This window comes from Dermochelys coriacea, chromosome 6 (genome assembly GCF_009764565.3).
Source record: "Dermochelys coriacea isolate rDerCor1 chromosome 6, rDerCor1.pri.v4, whole genome shotgun sequence".
NCBI classification, from domain to species: domain Eukaryota; kingdom Metazoa; phylum Chordata; order Testudines; family Dermochelyidae; genus Dermochelys; species Dermochelys coriacea.
Window position 1 is genome coordinate 108,150,782 of NC_050073.1, and position 24,991 is coordinate 108,175,772.

The 24,991-nt window shown below is 38.5% G+C and overlaps 1 protein-coding gene across 13 annotated transcripts in view; it reads left to right on the top strand.

The window, feature by feature from the left end:
• Nucleotides 1-24,991, top strand: part of TRAF3 (TNF receptor associated factor 3) — a 94,992-nt gene that overhangs the window by 48,877 nt on the left and 21,124 nt on the right. For 11 of the 13 annotated variants that reach the window (XM_043515846.1, XM_038407075.2, XM_038407077.2 and 8 more), the window contains 6 exons: nucleotides 277-328; nucleotides 4,769-4,873; nucleotides 5,711-5,878; nucleotides 16,856-16,936; nucleotides 20,210-20,284; nucleotides 22,170-22,262. In XM_043515846.1, the coding sequence (XP_043371781.1) occupies nucleotides 277-328; nucleotides 4,769-4,873; nucleotides 5,711-5,878; nucleotides 16,856-16,936; nucleotides 20,210-20,284; nucleotides 22,170-22,262 (574 nt within the window). The remainder of the gene's footprint in view (nucleotides 1-276; nucleotides 329-4,768; nucleotides 4,874-5,710; nucleotides 5,879-16,855; nucleotides 16,937-20,209; nucleotides 20,285-22,169; nucleotides 22,263-24,991) is intronic. The other 2 variants (XM_043515845.1, XM_043515839.1) reach the window with 1 other exon arrangement.

The window sequence follows — 24,991 nt, forward strand, 5'->3', positions numbered from 1 at the left end:
AGTGGAAGTTGAATTCAACTGTTTACTCAGTTTTCAAATTCTCTTGAAGGATTACTTTATATTTTGTTTTCTTTAATGTTAGCAGCATTTGTTGTTCCATTTGATTCTATACTAACTTTCATTGAGCCATATTTTTTAATCATTAATCTTTTTAAATACTTTGAGCAATTATACTTAAACAAGATGCCTTTGATTTACTAGTACCAATCTAAAATCTGATAAATACAGAAAATTCAAAGTGGAATAGAAAATAATTTGTCTATTTTCTCTCTCCAGTTCTTCTAGTCCAAAATGTACAGCGTGTCAAGAGAACATAGTTAAAGATAAGGTATTGTTGTTAAAATAGTCTCTTATTCCTAATATTCAATTGCTATGATTTATTTAAAATGTTTTTCTGCTTTACAGAATCCTTTTTTTTTTTTTTAAAGTGTTTTAATACTCTTTCTTGGGGAAAAAATGTTATTGTACAATTCGAACCTAGTATGTCTTACAGCATGACAAAGTGTAACCATACAGGATTGGAAGCCTTTACACCTGTCCATCATGATCGACTGGTTGATCTTGGAGGCTCTGCCATTAGGTTGCGATCTCCGGGCAGCTAAAAGTCTCCTCCAATCCTGACCGAATGGCCCCGAGTTCCTCCAAGCTTGCCTGAGTGCCACTCCAGGTGAATCAGTCGAGGAGCTGAGCTCAATCTGGTGCAGCAGGGCTCAGGCAGGTTGCCTGTCTGCCGTGGCCCCACTCTGCTCCAGAAGCGGCTGGCTGCTGGCACGTCTCTGCGACCCCTGGAGGGGAAAGGGGCAGTGGGTCTCTGTGCGCTGCCCCTCTTGCAAGCACCGCCCTCAGCTCCCATTGTCCGGGAACCGAGCTGCAGGGACAGTGCTGGGGACAACACATGGAGACCCCACCGCCTCCCCCAGGGCCACAGAGAAGTGCCAGCAGCCAGCCGCTTCCAGGAGCAGCATGGGGCCACAGCAAGCAGGCAGCCTGCCTGAGCCCCGCTGCACGGCCTATCGGGAGCTGCCTGTGCTAACTGCCTCCCCGCCAGAGCCTGCACCTCACAGCCCCTCCCACACCCCAAGCCCCTGCCCCAGCCCGGAGCCCCCTCCTGAATCCAAACTCCCTCCCTCACCCCCCCTCCTGCACCCCAACACTCTGCCACAGCTCAGAGCTCCCTCTTGCACCCGAGCTCCCTTCCAGACCCCACACTCCTGCACCCCAAACCCCTGAACCAGCCTGGAGCCCCCTTCTGCACCAAACTCCCTCCCAGAGCCCACCCCCCTCACCCTCTCCTGCACCCCAACACTCTGCCCCAGGCTCAACCAATGCATACCCCACAGTTGAGAATGTTGCACTGATTTGTGACAATCCCTGAAGGATTATGAATCTGTAAATCACAAATGACAATAAAAAGTAAAACTCATGAAATGTCCAGTGGATTCTATGAGATTAGGTGCAGTGTGACCATATGACCCCTGCACCCAAACTACCTCCCAGACCATGTACCCCTCATTCCTGCACTCCATTTCCCTGTCCCAGGCTCAGCCCGGAGCCCCCTCCCACACTCCGAATCCCTCAACCCCAGCCCAGAGCCTGCACTCCCTCCCGCACCCCTGCTCCAGGCTGGTGAAAGTGAATGAGGGTGGGAGACAGTGAGTGATGGAGGGATCGAGGAATAGAGTGAATGGGACAGGGCCCTGGAGAAGGGGCGGAGTAGATCCTGGGTTGATCTTAAATTCAAAAAGTGATCTTGTGCATAAAAAGGTTGGAGACCACTCCTTTACGTGCACAGTTAAGAAGATTATTTCACTGACATCCTTTTTTCCATTTTTTCACCCACACTTTAAACAGGGTCTTGACTATGTAATGTTTCATCAGTGTAAAGAACGTTCTTTTTGAATAGTAATGACCATTTACTCAGTTCTGACACCTTGATTATGAAAGCTTTGAGATGAGTTCTATACTGATGTAGATACTCCCTTACTCTCAAGAGAGAGATGTTGGGTATATCAGTCTCTCCGTAGCCTTTTCACAAAATTGTTCTCTTCCAGGATGCAGAGAGCTCTGTGGAGTGCTGTGTTGTAGGCAGTGTAGCTAACTATACAGGATATCTTCCTACCACTGCGACCCCTTAGTAGAAACACACCTGTTACACTTAGGTTTAGTTCTTCCGCAGTGGCTTTCCTCCTATTTAATGACATCTATATCCAATTTTCTGTATTTATAAGTTAAATCAGATTTTTATTTTTAAAATATCTTTTGTGCTAGACTCTGTTCATCTTGTTACCTCATCCCTACAGTCATTCTGTTTGTGTACCATAGAGATTATGAGGTGTCTGGGGCAGGGATTGTCATCTGTTACTTCTCTGAACAGTGCCAAGCACAGTGGGGCTGTTCTGGGGTACATAGTTGCTGCTGTCAGACAGATAATTTATTATAATAATAAAAATGCCAGCCAGGTCATCACCTTAATGTAACATTCCCCATTACCTCTCCCGCCTAAAAAACCCCAGACAGACACCTGGCAATATATGCTGGGAAATCTCAGATATCCTCAACTTTTCTTACCAGCACAGGAGGAGAAAACTAAGGAGAACGTGGATTATCGAACACATATCAGACTTACCGTGCAAGTCAGTTGACTATTTTCTGTAAAACTGAAATTCCACACTAACTTCTGCTTTTCACAAAATGGAGCAGCCCAAAGGATTTGCAGAACTGTCGAAATATCTTGTAAAATTATTCAAAAATTTCATTCCATTATCTTTATTATGATGTGCAAAAATGCAGCCTCTTTAAATTGTTTGAATTATTTTGAAAAAAAAATTACAAAAATCCATGTTACATAGATTATTTGTGTGAGGAAAAAGTGCCAGCTCATTAAACTTAACTTGGTGTCCGAAAAGCATACAAAACTCTTTCTGCTTCCTCTAACTACCGTAGTGAAGATTCTGTGATCAGAATTTTGCTTTAATTTTATTACTGTTGAAATAGGCAAAATAATTCTCATGCAACAACAGTAGAACCTCAGAGTTAGAAACACCTCGGGAATGGAATTTGTTCATAACTCTGAAATGTTCAGCACTCTGAACAAAATGTTATGGTTGCCCTTTCAAAAGTTTACAGCTGAACATTGACTTAATACAGCTTTGAAATTTTACTATGCAGAAGAAAAATGCAGCTTTCGCTTTATTTTTTTAGTAGTTTATTTTTAACACAGCTCTGTACTGTATTTGCTTTTTTTTTTTCGGTCTTGTCTCTGCTGCTGCTGCTTGATTGTGTACTTCCAGTTCCAAATGAGGGGTGGGGTTGACTGATCAGTTTATAATTCTGGTGTTCATAACTCTGAAGTTCTACTGTATGTTATCTCTGCAGTGCTGACAGCATTATAAGCTTGCTTTCCCAGAAAAGTAGCAGAGGTGTTGGCAAACTGCAACTGATTAAAAGATTGTACTCTTTTCTATTGGACTCGGAACTAGCCATAATTATCCATGTATTCATGATCTCCAAACCTGCTTTATTGCAACTTGTATCTAGGAATGAGCCACACCGTTTTCTTTTGTTTTTTAAAAATAGTCTCCATGGCATACAGTATAGCAACTTCTCTTATCAATTCAGATTGCTGTGAGCGTGTTGCTCTGCTGCTTTCTTTCTACCTTGTCTTCCAAGTGAACACAGATTTCACTTCACAGTCTCTGTGGATGTTCAAAGCCCTTGATGGACGTGTTCCTGCTGAGATGTCACCTCTCCCTCCATGACCACCACCAACAGCTATGTTCCACTGGGAATATGAAACTGTTGCCCAATAAGTAGAGGCTTGCAAGTGCAAGATACTGACCTTTCACAGGAGCCAACGTAAACTGTGGAACTCGTATCTGTAAAAGACAGGAAGGACCACTGACGTGGCTGTGTTAAGCACTAAATGCAAAAGTCATCTCTTTAACTTTAACAAAGCCTCATACGTTATATATATGGAGACACGAATGAAGCTATATCTTCAATAAAATAGGAGGAAGAAAAAATAAGATTGTTTATTTGGATACTATGGTTTGAGACACATAACTGTATAAATAGATAAGTATCTGCCAAAAAGTTGAGATGTTGCTTCACAATTGTCTGATTATTGCTGTTTTCTCTCTTCAGTTTTCTACAACTCAGTTCAATCCTTTGTGGTCTTTCTAACTGGGAGTTATTTTATCACTGTCTTGGCATAACTATTTTTATTGCTGGGCGTGCTGTGCTCTGATGTATGCTTTGTTGCTACATATAGGAGGCTGTTTTATTCTGTGTTAATCACCATGTTCTTTCCTCATTTGCAAAAATTTGTTTTACCCCTAGTCTTTCCCCCAGCCATGAGTGACTTAATTTCCCATTTAAAAAAAGCTTCTGTAGGAGAGAGACAAGCTTTCAAGCTTACACAGAGCTCTTGTATCTCTCACCAACAAAATTGATCCAATATGATAAATAATCAGAAAAATTATTTAAAACTCAAAGTGGGAGTGGAGGAAGGCTTCCAGTCCTCTTTATATACCAGAAAGAATTAAAAAAAAAAAAAAAAAGGCAGGCCCTATTTATTTTTTCTTTGTTAGGTTGCCTTAGTCTGAATTGTGTGTTTGTTTTTTTTGTTTTTTTTCTGGTTTACAGTGTCATTCAGCTTCCTGCACTCCAAGCCTGAATGAACTAATATTGCTATTGTGGAATTGTTCTAAAAAGTATTTTTACTTAAACTGTTTTTAAATCTCTAAAACAAAGTGGCTTCAAATTACAGGTATTTAAGGATAACTGCTGTAGGAGAGAGCTTCTTGCCCTTCAGATATATTGCAGAAATGAAAACAAAGGCTGCAATGAACTACTAACGCTGGCACAATTACTGGTAAGCACTGTGATGCCATCGCAAGCTTTCTTTCAAATTAAAGAATGGGAAAATCTACAGAATTCAACTTTAATCCACCTACTTCCTGATTAGTCAGTGATATGAGCTAATCTGATTGTTTATAGAAGTTATCATAAATAGTGTTTTTGAAACTCTACTTTTAATTGATCCATCAAGAATCTTAGTCAAAGATCAAAATTTTTGGTTTGGGCTGCCTAAAAATCCTTCAGCAGGAGTCCTGTGTTCTTAGTATCTATGAAAATCAGGCTACTTATTTAGGTGCCTAAACTTTAGACTCTCCGTTTGGAAGAGTTTGGCTATAATGTTCAGACTTTATAAGACCAAATCTTACACTCTCATTTGGAAAACCTGTAACATGCAGTTGCTTTGCAGACCTGGAAGGCTGATATGTATGATTTTTCACTTCGCTGTTTTTTTTTGCTATTTCACATTTTTCTTTTTGAGTTTGAATTCCTTTTTGATATTTCATTGTTACCAGTTTTGGGCCTCTAATATAAAGGTTATTCCACTTGTACTTGAAACTGTGATGCTTCTGGTATTTCTGAATATCTAAGATAATCTGAAATTTTGGCTCTTCAAGACATAATATAGCAGTCATCTGAGGGTCAGATTCTAACTTCAGAAATACGTATCTCAGTAAATCCATTACTGTGTAGTCATGCACAACAGCATGTTCAGTGATGTTCTGAGGTACAACATGGTGCACATCTAAGATTAGACTCTGGTCCTGAGTTTATTTTGGGAGAGTTATCTTTCATGGGTATGATGAGAAGGAACATGTAAAAATTTCATTAACTTGATTGTTTTATCTTGCAGATGCATTTGAGAAATGACTGTCAGTTTGAAGAACTTTCATGCCACCGTGCTGATTGCAAAGAGAAAATACTGCGGAAGGACTTGCCAGACCATGTAGAAAAGACCTGTAAATATCGGGAGACTACATGTAAATACTGTAAAAGCCAAGTCCCAATGATTACATTACAGGTGCAGTGTTTTCTTCCATCACTAAAATCAGTAAATTACATGTAATGTAGAATGACCAATTTTCACGTTTCTTTTTCAGCAACCATCAGAGGTATTGAGCTTTCAGTCTTGTATAAGGCAAAATTTGCTTCAGCACTTTTGAATTCAAAAGAAAATATTCTAACTGTCAAGATATATTTGCTGTCAAGGAAGTTGTCACAACCCAAGTGTAAATTAAATTGAACAGGAAACGTTTGAACACCAGAAATTAAAAAAAACCCAAAAACTGTTTTTTTCTAAAGTAAAGTCTTCACATGATGCAGGGAATAACTGCTATACTACAGTAATTTTTTGGCAGACATTTTTCTATTCCAGCCTATTTAAATTGGTATATTGTACAAATCTACCATCCTAACAATATACCATCAAGCAAGAGTATATGTTTCAGAGGAATAACACATTACCATTTTTCATAGATTCATAGATACTAAGGTCAGAAGGGACCACTCTGATCATCTAGTCCGACCTCCTGCACAGCGCAGGCCACAGAATGTCACCCACCACTCCTATGAAAAACCTCACCCATGTCTGAGCTATTGAAGTCCTCAAATCATGGTTCAAAACTTCAAGGAGCAGAGAAGCCTCCCTCCAGTCAACCATGCCCCATGCTACAGAGGAAGGCAAAAAAACCTCCAGGGCCTCTCCAATCTGCCCTGGAGGAAAACTCCCTCCCGACCCCAAACATGGCAATCAGCCAAACCCTGAGCACATGGGCAAGATTCACCAGCCAGATACCCAGGAAAGAATTTTCTATAGTAAATCAGATCCCATCCATCTAATATCCCATCTCAGGGGATTTGGCCTATTTACCCTGAATATTTAAAGATCAATTACTTACCAAAATCCCATTATCCCATCATACCATCTCCTCCATAAACTTATCTAGTAGAATCTTAAAACCAGATAGATCTTTTGCCCCCACTGCTTCCCTTGGAAGGTTATTCCAAAACTTCACTCCTCTGATGATTAAAAACCTTCGTCTGATTTCAAGTCTAAACTTCCTGGTGGCCAGTTTATACCCATTTGTTCTTGTGTCCACATTGGTGCTGAGCTGAAATAATTCCTCTCCCTCTCCTATATTTATCCCTCTGATATATTTATAGAGAGCAATCATATCTCCCCTCAACCTTCTTTCAGTTAGGCTAAACAAGCCAAGCTCCTTAAGTCTCCTTTCATAAGACAAGTTTTCCATTCCTCGGATCATCCTAGTAGCCCTTCTCTGTACCTGCTCCAGTTTGAATTCATCCTTTTTAAACATGGGAGACCAGAACTGCACACAGTATTCTAGGTGAGGTCTCACCAGTGCCTTGTATAATGGTACTAAAACCTCCTTATCCCTACTGGAAATGCCTCTCCTGATGCATCCCAAAACCGCATTAGCTTTTTTCACAGCCATATCACATTGGCAGCTCATAGTCATCCTATGATCAACCAATACTCCAAGGTCCTTCTCCTCTTCCGTTACTTCTAATTGATGCGTCCCCAACTTATAACTAAAATTCTTGTTATTAATCCCTAAATGCATAACCTTACACTTCTCACTATTAAATTTCATCCTATTACTATTACTCCAGTTTACAAGGTCATCCAGATCCTCCTGTATAATATCCCGATCCTTCTCCGAATTGGCAATACCTCCCAGCTTTGTATCATCTGCAAACTTTATTAGCACACTCCCACTTTTTGTGCCAAGGTCAGTAACAAAAAGATTAAATAAGATTGGTCCCAAAACCGATCCCTGAGGAACTCCACTGGTAACCTCCCTCCAACCTGACAGTTCGCCTTTCAGTAGGACCCGTTGCAGTCTCCCCTTTAACCAATTCCTTATCCACCTTCTGATGTTCATATTGATCCCCATCTTCTCCAATTTAACTAATAATTCCCCATGTGGCACGGTATCAAATGCCTTACTGAAATCTAGGTAAATTAGATCCACTGCATTTCCTTTATCTAAAAAATCTGTTACTTTTTCAAAAAAGGAGATTAGGTTGGTTTGGTACGATCTACCTTTTGTAAAACCATGTTGTATTTTGTCCCATTTACCATTGACTTCAATGTCCTTAACTAATTTCTCCTTCAAAATTTTTTCCAGGACCTTGCATACTACAGATGTCAAACTAACTGGCCTGTAGTTACCTGGATCACTTTTTTTCCCTTTCTTAAAAATAGGAACTATATTAGCAATTCTCCAATCATTCGGTACTATTCCTGAGTTTACAGATTCATTAAAAATTCTTGCTAATGGGCTTGCAATTTCAGGTGCCAATTCCTTTAATATTCTTGGATGAAGATTATCTGGGCCCCCCGATTTAGTCCCATTAAGCTGTTTCAGTTTCGCTTCTACCTCTGATATGGTAATATCTACCTCTATATCCTCCTTCCCATTTGTCATGCTACCATTATCCCCAAGATCCTCTTTAGCCTTATTAAAGACTGAGGCAAAGTATTTGTTTAGATATTCGGCCATTCCTAGATTATCTTTAACCTCCGCTCCATCCTCAGTGTTAAGCGGCCCCACTTCTTCCTTCTTAGTTTTCTTCTTATTTATATGGCTATAGAACCTTTTACTATTGGTTTTAATTCCCTTTGCAAGGTCCAACTCTACTCGACTTTTAGCCTCTCTGACTTTATCCCTACATCTTCTGACCTCAATTAGGTAGCTTTCCTTGCTGATCCCTCCCATCTTCCACTCCCTGTATGCTTTCTGCTTCTTCATAATCACCTCTCTAAGATGCTTGCTCATCCAGCTTGGTCTACAACTCCTTCCTATGAATTTTTTCCCCTTTCTTGGGATACAGGCTTCCGATAGCTTCTGCAGTTTTGATTTAAAGTAATCTCAGGCCTCAACTGCCTTTAGATCCATAAGTTCTTCAGTCCAATCCACTTCCCTAACTAATTGCCTTAATTTTTGAAAGTCAGCCCTTTTGAAATCAAAAACCCTAGTTGCAGATTTATTTTTGTTAATCCTTCCATTTAGTTTGAACTTAATTAGCTCATGATCACTTGAGCCAAGATTGTCCCCTACAACCATTTCTTCTATGAGGTCCTCGCTACTCACCAAAATTAAATCTAAAATGGCATCCCCTCTAGTCGGTTCAGCAACTACTTGATGAAGGAATCCATCAGCTATCGCATCTAGGAAAATCTGAGCCCTATTATTATTACTAGCACTGGTCCTCCAGTCTATATCTGGGAAGTTAAAGTCTCCCATGATCACGCAGTTTCCATTAGTATTTACTTTATTAAAGACATTAAAAAGGGCTCTATCCATAACCAAATTAGATCCCGGAGGTCTATAGCACACCCCAAGCACTATCGCAGGAGAGGCTTTACTAGTTTTCTTCCCCAATGTAATTTTTGCCCAGACAGACTCTGTCTTATCCATTGCATCGCTTCTTATTTCTTTACATTCTAACTCATCGTTGATATACAATGCTACTCCACCCCCTTTACCTTTGTTTCTGTCTTTCCTAAACAGCACATACCCTTCAATACCTGTAGTCCAGTCATGACTACTATTCCACCATGTTTCTGTTATCCCTATAATATCTGGTTTCACTTCCTGCACCATAGCTCTAGTTCCTCCATTTTGTTACCTAGACTCCTCGCATTGGTGTATAAACATCTTAATTTTTGCTGTTTGGCCTCGCTCACATTTTGTACCCTATTAGGCACAGTCATTCTACAGCCAGTATAACCTATTAGACTAGTATCCACACCGCCCTCGCTCCTTATATACATTCTCCTACCCATGGCTGTATCCTTTCTTACTTCATCTTCTTCCCTCTCAATGCTAAAATCTGGCATGGAGATTTTCTGCACATCTCCCATCCATCTCCCCCCAATTCCTAGTTTAAAGCTCTCTTTATCAGTTGTGCCAGCCTCGATCCTAGAAGTCTATTTCCTTCCCTACTCAGATGAAGTCCATCCCGAGAGAACTGACCTCTGTCCGTGAATGCCTCCCAGTGGCCATACATCCCAAAGCCCTCCTTATAGCACCACTGCCTAAGCCATCTGTTGACAGTCATAATCTTGTCACACCTTTGTTGCCCTTCTCTAGGAACAGGAAGGATCCCGCTAAAGATCACCTGAGCCTCAATTTCCTTAAGCGTCTTCCCCAGCCTAGCATAGTCTCCCTTGATACTTTCCAGCGAGAATCTGGCTGTATCATTTGTTCCCACATGAAGGATAATTAGGGGATTCTTTCCCGCTCCCTTGAGGATCCTTTTCAACCTCAGGTCTACATCCCGTATCTTAGCACCCGGAAGACAGCACACCCTTCTATTCTCAGGATCAGCTCTAGTTACAGGCCTGTCTATTCTTCTCAATAAAGAGTCCCCGATCACATAGACCTGCCTTTTCCTGGTGACAGTGCTATTCTCCAGTCTCTCCCCTGTTCCCTCTGGCTGCAAGTTCTTTCCATTCCTATTTTCCTTTACAATTCTCTTCAACCCATCCTGTATCCTCCTGGGGCTCATATTTGGTGTAGTCTCCCTTGACTCTTCCCCTTTTTCTATAGGGCTAGCCTCTCTTCTCTTCTTCCTTACCCTTCCACCTTCAGCGACTACCTGCTGAGCCCCTTCTTCATTTTCCAACTCTGCAAACCTGTTCCTAAGCTCTATTTCTCCTTCACTAGCCCGTCTTTTTCTCTGCCTGGTTCTTTGAGTCACATGTTTCCACTGACCACTTTCCTCATCCAGTCTCTCCTCAAAATTCCCCAGCCCTGCTTCCATCCGTGAGTCTGAGCTTTTCCCTTCAGATACCTCATATCTTTGCTCCATCATCTGCTCAAACCCCTTCCTAAACTCAACCAGACTTTCCACCTGCATCTCCAAACCTCGGATCTTTTCCTCCATGAGCTCTATCAGACGGCATTTCATGCAGACAAAACTCTTACCGGTTCCCCCCTCCAGGATCATGTACATACCTCAGCTTCCACATCCAGTCATCCTCAATGTGTCTTTCACTGCAGGAGTCACTCCCACAGCTGCCTCTGTATGTGTCATCTCCTTCCCACCTAAATCCTGTTAATCTAGGAAACACAAGCCACACCAAAAAGACCACCCCCCCAGCAAAAGCAAACCCCAAACAAGCACAATCCAAACTCCCACTCAAACTCCCCTGTTTAGAGCTCTGTTTGCTAGCTCCTGTGCCGCTGCCTGACTGGCTGGCTACCTTTATAGGGCCCCTAGTCAGAAGCCCCACCCCCTAGGCAAGGCTCAGCTGCTCTCACAGCACAAAGCCCCACCCCCTAATCAGGCTCAGCTGCTCTCCCAGCACAAAACCCCTACACACACACAAAGACAAATACTAAAAATACAAAACCAAGTACAACTACCTTCTCCTCCAACAGAACTCCCACTCAAACTTTTCCTTTGTTTGGGTGCCTGTGTCATCCAAAACAGCTTTACGTCATCTTTGCAATTGTGCCAGGGAATTAGATACTCTTGTTTAAGCTGGCAAGGAAGAAAATGAACATGACATCAAATTCAATAATACCTACTGTCTCTGCATATCATGTACCATATGCAATCATATTTAGAAAGCATTATCATCATCTTTGGCCCAAGAGTAGGGTGTCTGGTAAGCAATGTGTTATAAGTGGGATAGAACTATAGGATAGAGATTGGGGCTACCATTCTGGTCATGTGTGGCAGAATTTGTGGAGGTTCAGTGACTTGGATTTGTTTGTATGTTATCATACTCTGCATCTTATGATATTGAGCCCACTCTGATGTATATTCACTGTATTTATTTTTAATATATTTGTGCAGTGTTTCCATGTCTAAGCTTCCTGGACCTCTTAGCGAATGGCTAGAACTTTCCACTTTCTAGTAATTTATGTTCTTAGCTATTACTGTTAGATGAGGACAAAGCTCACAAGGGTGTATTTGTGAAAATACAAAGCAAATATATGTATGTTAACAGGAGGCACTGGCGATTTATTTAATATGATTTGTATAGAGACATCTTAACCTCTAACCCTGTAGGCATTACTATACAGAGACAAATATATAAATAAAATATGGGAGAAAGGCATCAGAATCTCTATTGTGTATATACAACATCTGCCTTTCTCCCACATGTTCGTCCAGATTTAGGAAGTGATATGAACCAGTAGATGACTTTCTAAAATACTCAGGGGCGCAGTGACTGCCTAGGTACATCTTTGGTACAGCTATTTTTCCGTATCTGTCCAGTACATTTAAGGGGTTCCTGTAAGCTATGGCAGTGCAATGGTTAAATTGCAAATCTGTAAGGGAAAAAGCCTTTTTTTTTTTTTTTTTTTTTGAGTACACAATGTTTCATTATTTTATTTTAAACATCACTCCTTTTATTCAGAGACAGTGATTGGATTGTTAACTTTGTTTTAAAAAACAAAGATAAGATAACTTAAGTGCATCATTATAACTAGGGAGAGAGGTTACAGCAATGCTACAGTTTTGGTTATCTTATTTTTATACAACTGGTCATTCCTTCTGTTCACTCAGCTCTCAAAACAGTTAGCAGACTTTCAAGTTTTCCTTTATCTTTAGGTTTGAGTTGTTGGGGATATGGCCAAATTGAGATGTCTAAAGCCATTCTGCACTTAATTTTTAGGGGTTAAGTATTGTGTCTGTAGAGTAAATCTTAGTGATTCTTTAAATATGTTTATACCGAATCCAGACTGGGTTCCTGGATATCTCATATTTTTTATTCAGGGAGCAGAAAAATTTAAAAGCTCTACTTTTATGAAAGTGAGATTTGAATAAAAGAAGCAGAAGTTTCTCAGCTTCTCTTGGTGCGTTTCCTGAAACAACTTAGTTATGCATTTTTGTCTATAATTACGTTATTAGACTTTAATCTTTCAAGAATTGTATTTTTATATTTTAATTCATATCTTTAACAAGACCAGCAGTTACTTTTGATTTACACACATTGTTTTCTGTAGTTCTAGGGGAAAAAAGGAAAAAAGTTTGAGCAAGTATTTTCCCAAAAACTTTGATAAAATGAGAGCATTCTAAAAAGTGTAACTTCATCAGAGACCATAGTATTTTTTCAGGACCCACAAAGGGATTGCACTTCATACTAAATAAAGTTGTATACTGAGACGTCTAATTTTACATCAGTGGTTCCCAAACTTTTGTACTGGTGACCCCTTTCACATAGCAAGACTCTGAGTGCGACTCCCCTCCCCCTTGTAAATTAAAAACAGTTTTTAATATATTGTAAATACTGGAGGGAAAGCGGGGTTTGGGGTGGAGGCTGTCGGCTCTTGATCCCCCATGTAATAACCTCGTGACCCCCCAAGGGGTCCCAACCCCCAGTTTGAGAACCCCGGTTTTACATGTAGTAAAAATCTGAGGTATTAGCCAGTCCTTTTCATATTTTGCCTCTTTATAAACTTCTTAACAAGAGCAAGTTTGTAAGTACAGTTCTTCTTATACCTGTATCACCTGCTTGCTACTGGCCTGGACATTGGGATATCCCTGAGAAGTATCTTGTCCCATGAGAGCCTATGGTCACTAACGATTAGTTTCAAATTTGGTCTGATCACAGATGGTAGGAGCAAGCTAACTGCACAAATAGGAAAAATCTTCCCTTGCTTTTCATCCAACATTTTATTTTAACAATCTGTAGATCTCAAATTAAAACTTTAAGTGCTTATCCTGGAGAATTGAAAGGCTCTGTGAGGTTAAAGGAGAGGGACAAGAGTTTTCGGATGTAGCAAGTGGTGTTATAGATGGCAAGCAAAGGCTCTGACTAGTGAAGGGGAAGGCAAAAACATCTCAGTTCTGTTGAAAATTGTGGCTAAAGTGAAGCATTGAAGCATAAAAAGGGGAGAGCAGGAACCTTTGTAGAGTTAGACCAATGCCTGCTTGTTGTAGGAGATCAGCAAATCAAAAGTGTTAAGTGTTCCTATATTCAAAATATTAATGAAACTAATAGTTTGCTACATAGGACCAGCTTCCAATCATAGTGGTTTTGGTGTTTCAGGGGCGCGACAATAGCCACAGCATTAAAATTCTGGAGGAGCATAGATCAGCCATGGATCATGCCATAAAAAAACAATGCCTACATTGTTTTAAAACCCTGGAAGAATGTAGTCTGTGAGATTATACAAATGCTGATAAATTTGGGTTTATTTTGGAATATTACCTCACTATACTTGAGTACCAAGACTTAGTCTGGTTGTAACCAGACCACTCAGTTAGATGAAAGAAAGATTTGCTTTGTGCAGTCCATCTGCTCACCCTGAGCTTAAGTTCATCTCTGTTGGCCTGTGCAGACCATCAGGTTTTTAAGCACATTAATAAGTCAGGCAGGCATTTCAGGGACTTGAACAGAAAATGAAAAGCAGCACAAACATTTTTTCGAGACACTACAAAGAAAAAAAAACAAAGGTATGCAAATGGAAACAAAAATAATTTTTCTTGTTTCATGTATGGCTCATGTCTTCATAGAATCTGCCTGCCCTGCAGCGTAGGAAATCTCCTTTGCTGACAGACTATTTAGATAGTGATATGGACTTGTAATTAAAATTTTAAAAAGCACAAGTATTTGTCTAGTCTATAGTGCAATGCTTTATCTCTCTAGCTGAATTCATTTCTAAACACAATTTTATTTCATTTTATTTGAAGCAAACATAAAGCTTTTGGTACAGTACAACATATTCCACGGTCCACTGTGTCTTTCTGGCAGACAAAATTGCTCATTCTTCAAAGCAAAAATAGAAGTGAAAATTGTATTTTATTATTAAAGAACCAAAGTATTATACAGAAAAAGAGAATTTTTTAAATTGTTATAAAATGGGTTTGCATGCTGCTTTTGCTATTCTGAAAACCTTGTTATCCTAGCCTAATTTAAGGCAAGATTATGTGCAACCTGCATCTCCCATCATATGGAAGACTTGAGAGCAGCTTCCGTGGAGAGGGGTGCCTGGGATAAGGAATGAGCTCTTCGGGTCAGAATGGAAGTAGTAGTATTCTACGCCTGGAATAGGGACCAAAATCAAATGTGTGTTGAAGTCATTGGAAACACTCCCACTGCTTTCAGGGAGCATAGATTTGGGCCATGAACCAATAGCGGATTACTCACCTCCTGAAGCAAGGGGGGAAGCCAGAGAATTGTCAGTGATTTATATGGTGCCCTTTACCGTGGGCTAAGAGTAAACTTTCAGTCTATCCCTTAGTCTTTCAGACCTGTCTGACATAGTGAGAGATGGATGTAAATTAGGAGATGAACACAAAAAATGCACTGTGGCTTGATCAAAAGGAGCTTTAAAAAGCTTAAGTATGTTGATGTATAGTGCAAGAATTCAGTATCAAAAGGTAAAGAGACTCAAAATTAAAGGATAGTCAAAAGAGTGAATATCAGTATATGGATTTACAGGGTTCTCTGACATTCAGAAGCATAAATAAGTATAAAGCATAAAGTATTCTTGCCAGCAAGTTAAAGTAGTATGGGCTGGATGAATGGACTGTAAGGTGGATAGAAAGCTGGCTAGATCGTTGGGCTCAAAGGGTAGTGATCAGTGGCTCCATGTCTAGTTGGCAGCTGGTTTCAAGCGGAGTGCCCCAAGGGTCCGTTTTGGGGCTGGTTTTGTTCAATAACTTCATTAATGAACTCGAGGATGGCGTGGACTGCACCCTCGGCAAGTTTGCAGATGACACTAAACTAGGAGGAGAGGTAGATACGTTGGAGGGTAGGGATAGGATACAGAGGGCCCTAGACAAATTAGAGGATTGGGCCAAAAGAAATCTGATGAGGTTCAACAAGGACAAGTTCAGAGTCCTGCACTTAGGATGGAAGAATCCCATGAACTGCTACAGATGAGGAACCAAATGACTAGGCAGCAGTTCTGCAGACGAGGACCTAGGAGTTGCAATGGACAAGAAGCTGCGTATGAGTCAACAGTATGCCCTTGTTGCCAAGAAGGCTAATGGCATTTTGCTCTGAATAAGTAGGGGCATTGCCAGCAGATTGAGGGACGTGATCATTCTCCTCTATTCGACAGTACAAGAAGGATGTGGAAAATTGGCAAGAGTCCAGTGGGAGGGCAGCAAAAACTATTAGGGGGCTGAAGAACATGACTTATGAGGAGAGGCTGAGGGAACTGGGATTGTTTAGTCTGCAGAGGAGAAGAATGCGGTGGGATTTGATAGCTGATTTCAGCTACCAGAAAGGGTGGATTTAGACTGTTCTCAGTGGTACCAGATGACAGAACAAGGAGTAATGATCTCAAGTTGCAGTGGGGGAGGTTTAGTTTGGAGGGGGAGGTTTAGGTTGGATATTAGGAAAAACTTTTTCACTAGGAGGGTGGTGAAGCACTAGAATGTGTTACCTAGGGAGGTGGTGGAATCTCCTTCCTTAGAGATTTTCAAGGTCAGGCTTGACAAAGCCTTGGCTGGGATGATTTAGTTGGGGACTGGTCCTGCTTTGAGCAGGGGGTTGTAGTAGACGACCTTCTGAGGTCTCTTCCAACCCTGATATTCTGTGATAAATATCTGAAGAGCTTTCCAATGCACTGTATGGTGGTATTGGAAGGAATATCGTCTGGGCAATTATCTCTTTTCCAATAATGTAGGGGAGTGCGCCTGATTCATGGGATAGAGAACTTTGATTTTATTGAGGTTTTATTGATAAAGGATGATGTAAACTGCTCCTCTTTCCACAGGAAAGTATGATAAATCTCTTATTTTTCTGAATCAAAAACAGTTGAGAAATACATATCAACTGAAAATGTAACATCTGTGTTTGTTCCTTCCAAACATTGTACAAACACAAAGTTGCAATGTTAACTATACTGCTCACTGTATAGCACCATGTGAATATATATTTTTAATTACAGCATGGTAAGTTACTTCTTTTTTCAGGTAAGTCCTGTTATAAAATGGTTTGTAACTTTAAATATTGATAAAGTATAAATTGTAATTTGCCTTTTTTCTTTTCTTTTAGAAACATGAAGATACAGACTGTCCCTCTGTCGCGGTTTCATGTCCTCATAAATGCAGTGTTACATCACTCTTGAGAAGGGAGGTAAGAAGTCATGCCCAGAGTTGTGCTAAAAATTAAATAAATCCCTGTTCAACAGTGTTCACCTTAGAACTTTGTTGTTAGTAAGATCTCGCAAGAATTTTGCCAGAAGCCATTTCCTTATTACAATGTGAGATCTAAAGAAAAGGCTTATCTACCATTACAGTTAAGTGTGATAATTTTCTAATAACTTTTTTAGTGATTTCTTAGGAAATTATCTTTCAGAAATTACTTTCTTAATTTTCTGTATTTATTACACATGGTTTGTCAAAAAAGATTAGCTTTTATCTCTCTCAATGAAAACTGAGTTAGAAGCTCTTATTGAGGCCAGTAGAGCAGAACCTTTGGATAACGTTAGACAGCATGTATTCTTCAAATCTCAATATTCAAATAGAATGATAAATCTAAAATATAGTAGCATATACTGACATTAGAGCTGTCTCATATGGCATATAAGCCAGAGGTACATCCTAACCTTAAATGCTGTTTTGATTTTGGTGTCCTCATCTCGGAAAAGATCATAGCAGATATTGAACGCTGTTGTGTGGAGTTGATCCATGCAAGAGATTAAAAATATTGTTAGGACTGTTAAATTCGCAAAGAAGGAGAATAAAGGGCCTGACACTTAGATGTCATGGTGGTATAGATGCTTTAGAAATATTTCAGTTAAACTGATTTAGCTGATGCTTAGTCAGCTAAATGCATACTCAATACAAGGACAAGAGGGCACTTTTGATTAAATTAAGAGGCACCAAGTTTAAATTGTCTAAAAGGAAACACTGTGAAACTCACTGCCACGGGATAAATGTTAAGTAAATAGTTTAATCTTATTCAAGAAAGGGTTTAATATTTAGTGTCTGTATTTCACACAATTGGGATAAAATTACTGCTTTAAGGTAAAATTTACCAGTAACTGAGATAAAGAAGAAATTTCCTCTTGATGTTTGCTATTGCTATAGTGTAGATGGACCATTGATCTGTTCCAGTATGGCATTTCCTGTGATCAGGTGCAACAGGCTACTAAAGCTTCTAACATATGTAGAAAATTCAGTTAATATTTTGAGCCGATAAATTTATTTTTTATCTTGTGGTGTTTGAATGTATTCCTTTATTTGATCTAGTATTAGTAGTATCTGTAAAGGCTGATGTGCATATTTTTCTAAAAATAAATCCTTTTGTATGATCTAGAATGGGGAGCACGTATTTGTCTCCAGCACTCCTTAAAATATTGTCATTTTTTTTAAACTCATTTTTGAGGCATCTTTTTTTCATTGATAACCCCAAAAAATCTAATGGAGTATGTTCTCCTGACATAGGAATACATCATTTTAGTGTTACAGTAAGTGAATAATCATATTTAGTGCCCAAAGTGTGCCAGGTTCTTTCCAATTGTCTCTGCCCCAAGGAATGTGCAATCTAAAATGTATACTAGGCCTTGTGCATATTAATAAACATTATGCTCTTGAGAAGATGATCTGAGCATCTGTCTAATAATATAAGTTGAGGGCCACCTTTGGGGCTCAGTTCTGCCGGTATATATTAACCGAGATCCTGATTCAGGAAAGCACTCCTCATAATAACACCTACACATGTTCTTAAATCCTACTGAAGTCAATAAGAAATGGTTAATTGCTGTCCTGAGTAGTGAGGGACTTAAGAATGAAGTCCTTTCTACTGTGAATTGTCCCATTAAAAACAATAGGTCAGCTCACATCAATAAGCACGAGTCTTGATGTTAAGGGTTGGCGGAATTGGATTCTAAAAGTTTTGATAGGGTTGGACTTTAACCAGCTGCCATCTTGCCCTGCATCATTTTGTTGACTATTTCATTTTTTTCTGATGTTAAGAAAATGAAGCCCAATTGGATAATTAGGTACAGCCATTCTAAGGTGATATAGGCAAATGCTTATCTAACAGTTTGACACACTACGCCATTTTCTCATTCTCAATAGTGTACAAAAAGTGAACATGATATCTTATAGAATAATCGCAACTCTTAATATGTGTAAATGGTTATTGGTTGACAGTCCTTAGTTTTGAGGTGAAAGAAGCCGTGCTCCCACTGAAATCTTGTATAGTACATGTACTTTTTCTTACCTGATTTTTATTTTTTTTCTGAAATGTTTCTTTTGAACTTTCATTGTGAATTTCTACAGTAAGTTGTTAAAACAAAGTAGATGTTGCATATGCCAGAAGGGGATGAGTTAAGCATCTCAAAATTAGATTTGAAAACCCTTGTTTCTTTAGCACCACAGTTTCATATGCAGGCAGGATCAGTTCAGGCCTTTTTCTGGAGGTGGATAAATTGAGTACCAGAGGGCTTACTATGTGCAGGTCTTTTTAAATATCTTTAACTCAGTGGAGGTATAAGAGTTTACCCCAGGTGAGGATCTGGCCTCTAGGTCCTCTCTGCTCTGTATGGAAATAAAGATCTTAAGGCACTTGTCAGAAGAGGTGAGGTTTGTCAATGGTGTCCTTTACAAAATGGCCCTTCATTCCAGCTCTTAGGCAGTTTGCATTATTCTACTGCCCTGTCCCCTAAAAACGGCTGCATTTCATTATGGCTCTGTGTATATACTTCTGTGATTTTATTTTAAAGGACAAATTATTTTCTGTATTTATCATTCAGAATATTGGATCTGTGCAAAATACAGGCCTTTTCCTACTTTAAAACATTGAATTCTGTGTACTGCATTATAAATGTGACTCAACTGCACCCTGGTATAAAGTATTTGTCTGTTTCATGCAGTATTTGTTTACAGTCTTCACTGTTTAGTTTTGTTTTATTTTAAATTCTGATATTGAGAATTGCATGTCATGTTTTGACCGTCTGTTCCTAATGAAACTAGAGTTAGAAAAGGCGTATGTTACTACAGTGAAACTGGTCTTAAGTGACTACCCAACAGACCAGCAAAAATCATTTGTCAAGTAAAGATTGACCTTTTAATTAAAGTCAAACAAAAATGTATGGAAAGCCTTGGTTTCTTTAAAGTGGCATATTTTTTTTTTAATGGGGTTGCCTATAGGAATGGTCTTCAGTGGATGTTTCACTGTATATTAAATGTGTCTCTGTATATTGTATTGGCATGTGCGTGTGGTTACATGTGTATATACAGTTTATGCACTCTGAGTAAGAGTGGAGATAATATGCACACATGTACTGTATGTTTTACAAATGGAACACAATACAAATCTGATAATCTGTGCCCTTTATATGTTCTGAGCATTATCATGCAAACGTTTTCTGCCAAAACTCACATTTTTTTCCTATTGCAGTTGAATGCACATTTGTCAGAATGTATTAATGCCCCAAGTACCTGTAGTTTTAAGCGTTATGGCTGCACTTTTCAGGTCAGTATATAACAATTATACTTTCCAATTGATGAAAGTCTGCAATAAGAAAATTTAACATTTTGACGTGAAAGTTCTGGACTTCTCTACTCCTGTTAAGAAACATTCATCCAGTTGCATGAGTGATTAAGACTATGCAGCAGGTGTCCATTTTTGCATATATTTTTATATATATAAAATTATAAAAAGCACATACACATACTGGCGATATCTTGGGATTTCAGTTAGCCAGTTACAGATGTCTGAGATCAGAAGATATTATTACATTAAGAACTTTAACTTTTCTCTTCTTTGAAATAAGAGGAAAATAGTCATTTTTTTCTCTCCACAAGCTGTCTAGTAATTTCCGCTGTTCTATGGAAGTATTTAATTTTTTCCCAAATTAAATTTGTTTAATTTCTTCTTTTTGTACCTGTGAATATATACAATATGATTAAAAATAGGTTGGCCCACTTAGAATGTTTATTTTATGTACATTCATATATACATATGTATATATGAGTGTGTGCCTATAGGTGCATAGTCAAACAGCATAGAATTAATAAAAATTGCAGATTAAATCCTAGAAGTCATCACAAAGTAAGAAAAAACTTTGTGTAGTTTCAACACTGTTATTTCCATATTTCCAATATCTTACTTTTCATGCCATGCATCTGAGAGTGTCAGTGGATTCTGACAGTTTTACAGTAAAAATTTAAAAGCTGCTGACAGGAAAAACAGAATTTATCAAATTAAATGCCATAATTTTGAAGCTCACTGTGACCTGTGAAATTAGATTTTTGTGTACATGTGCAATCTCTGTGCAACACTCCAATAAACCTTCTTTCCCATTGATATCTCAAGGCCTGTTTTAAGTCTCATTGAAGTCAGTGAGAGTCTTTTCCCATTAACGTCAAAGGACTTTTGATCAGGCCCTTAATATTCTGCCAGTGTAAAAAAGAAAGCATTCAACAATTTAAACACAAAAAGTACAGTTCCTCTCTCAACTGTAGAAATAATTGATGATGTAGCACTGCCCACTGTTATGTCTTATGTATCACTGTTCATTATTTTTATGTATGTATATATGTGTATATATGTACATATATCCACATATATATTTTTGAATATTTTATATAGAGTATATACATTGAAGATCATTGAAACTTTTCCAGTTGCTTGCAACATATCTAGCATCTAAACAGATATAAAATGCATTGCAAAATATTTGCTGAAGTATAGTGTGAAGCAGAAGGTAACATGATCTGCATCTTATGTACTCTGTATATTATCTATGTGTGTTTTGTAAACTTACAGTGGTTATTTGTACCAACATTTGCAGATTGTGAAGGGGCAGGAAATCTGAACATCATAAAGCAACAATGGATGTGTCTTGCTAACTTTCTATAATGGCAAATTAGCCACTGTAAACTATTTTAGTTGACAGATTCTACAAAGTTGGCTGTTTCCAGTGATGATGAATGTACCTTAACTGTTTTTCTTTCATATTCACATCAATGGAAACTTTACAGAAATTTATAAAATGGTTAAAGCTATTATTTGTGGAATCAGATGTTTGAGTTATGTGTTTTGTGATTTCTTTATTATAAAAGTGTATAGAGATGGTTCTAAACAAGTCATTTTGTAAATCTTTTCTCCACTTTTGTTTCCTCTGATAAATAAGTACATTAGAAATATACAGCAATTGGATAAAACACTTGTTTTTAAATGTATTTCTCACTTTTTTCTTAAATTCCCAAGTAGATTTCCGCTCTATTTATATTTTTTGTAAAGTACATCAGTGTACCGAAATATATGTAGTGCTGGTTTTATATTCTTGTGTTATATTATTGGTTTTTTTAAAAAGTGAAATTGGCTAAAATGTATAAATTCTTTGTTGTCACAGGGAACAAATCAGCAAATTAAAGCACATGAAGCCAGCTCAGCAGTGCAGCATGTAAATTTATTGAAAGAATGGAGTAATTCTCTAGAAAATAAGGTATATCTTCTACTCACTTTAATTTTCATTAATTTTTTTAAATTCTATAAAAATATAGGAAAACACTTTTGTTCAGAAGCTGTTTGGAAATACAGCTAAACCACTAGTAGGCTCAAAAAACGGTAAAATGAGTCAGTGTAACATCAATTTTATTACAATAAAAGAAAATTGGCTTCATGAGTGAATATGTAATTTTTATTCACGTGTTGCTGTGAATTTAGTATTTGAATATTTAAGTTATCAAACCAGCTGACATTAAGTTCTCCTTCAATCCCTTTTTCTTATGAAAGAGATGGTTAGGAAAAGTCCTGCAATGTTAGGAGCTGCATCTACCTGTGTATTTTTCTGGAGATCAGATTCTGGAAAACTCCACGTACTGAACCGGCTTCATTTTTATTTTAAATTTATCAAGAGCTCTCCAAGTTTCTTGGCCTGAGGAGACTTTTATTAATTGACATTCTGTGTTACTCTCAGGCAGGCTGGTTTCTGTTCTGATGCTGGATCTAACTAAATTCTCATTGTGCAATGCTCCCTTGGAACTCTTATCTTTTAAAAAAGTTTTGGGGACTTAGGGGAATTTATTTGGAGACCCAGATACGGCAGATCACCTCACTAACAGCTTCAAGTCCTTTGAATGACTTAATTTAGAGCATTTAAAGCAGGCCTTTCGTAGGCTTTGACTTCAAAATATGTGTCAATGCCGCACCCTATCAATAGTGAAATGAGCAACATATTTTAAAGTGACAGGTCTTAAGAGGGTCAGTGTTTTAAATAAAAACATTATTTTGATGGCTTAACCAAATACTGAATTACTTTTAATCCGATGGTTTCAGAGTAGCAGCCATGTTGGTCTGTATTTGCCAAAAGAAAAGGAGTACTTGTGGCACCTTAGAGACTAACAAATTTATCTGAGCATAAGCTTTCGTGAGCTACAGCTCACTTCATCGGATGCATACAGTGGAAAATACAGTGGGGAGATTTATATACATAGAGAACATGAAACAATGGGTGTTACCATACACACTGTAATGAGAGTGATCACTTAAGGTGAGATATTACCAGCAGGAGAGTGGGGTTGGGGGGGAATGACACGACCTTTTGTAGTGATGATCAAGGTGTGCCATTTCCAGCAGTTGACAAGAACGTCTGAGGAACAGTGAGGGGTGGACATGGGGAAATAGTTTTACTTTGTGTAATGCCCCATCCACTCCCAGTCTCTATTCAAACCTAAGTTAATTGTATCCAGTTTGCAAATTAATTCCAATTCAGCAGTCTCTCGCTGGAGTCTGTTTTTGAAGTTTTTAGGTCTGTAATCGAGTGACCAGAGAGATTGAAGTGTTCTCCAACTGGTTTTTGAATGTTATAATCCTTGATTATGTGATTTGTGTCCATTTATTCTTTTATGTAGAGACTGTCCAGTTTGACCAATGTACAGGGCAGAGGGGCATTGCTGGCACATGATGGCATATATCAGATTGGTAGATGTGCAGGTGAACGAGCCTCTGATAGTGTGGCTGATGTGATTAGGCCCTATGATGGTGTCCCCTGAAGCTCACGAAAGCTTATGCTCAAATAAATTTGTTAGTCTCTAAGGTGCCACATGTACTCTTTTTTTTTTTTTTTTTTTTTTTTAAAAATCTGATGTTTCTGAACAAATTCTCCTAAACCTAAAAATAGAAAAGTCTGGAGCCTCTTTAGCCTTTCTTTGAGTGGGAGTGGATTATGTGAAGGCATATATTAAAGTAAGAGAAAGGTGAAAGAAATCCAGATGAGAGCCCACTGGCAAATGGAGATGTAAGCCTATGACTTTAGTCAGTCTACAGAAGTTTATTTGCCAGAGTTCACTGAACTATGTGGAGAGCAATTTCCCTGTTGTGCTAGCGTTTTTCTTCAGAGCCCAACTAGAAAACAATTTCTTTTGCACGGGAGGATTCTGGTGTGCTTTTATTCAGATATATTTCTTTGTGTAAATTTTAGTTTCACTGAAGAGGAGAACATCATCTCAGTTTACCATCACCTTCAAATCTAAGAAGAAATTCCCATAATTTAGTGGTAGTGTAGGTGCTGTAAATGTTTTAGCTTTAAGAAATACAGGTTCATATTCTTATTTCCTTTTTTGCTAATTTGAGTCAAGCTATAAAATTTATTTTACATAATTAGAGAGCCTCTTCTCTGTGACTTACAGTATATTTTTCTTATTTTCCATACTGCACTTTAAAAGAATTGCAATTGCCCTCATATGTGCTGTATCATTTAAAAACGGTTGAGCAATTCTGTATCTTTTTTTTTTTTTAGTGGTAAGAAAATAAATGCCTCCGTGCAGTCTTAGGACATAATTGCTTATCACTGTTGTCTTTTTGCACTTCCTGCTTTGTAAACTTCTTCCTATACATAATAAATGAGGTGAATCACTGGAAATCCCAGGACAGTGCCAAGTTACCAGAATAGCTAACCACATATCACAAGTCAGTGATTTTATTGTTGAGAGGTGTAATAAAATGGATTGTGACTTACTTTAACTGGAAGGAGAGGACACTAACTCATGGCCCTGAATGCATTAGGGCAGAGAGAGAACTTCTGCTGAAGAATATAGGTGAAATCCTGTCCTCATTGAAGCCAATAGAAGCTTAGCCACCGAGTTCAGAGAGGCCAGAATTTCATTCTATATACTTAACTGGATTTGAATGGAAGGAAATAAAAGAAGCTAACTGCTCCCATTCAGGATGATT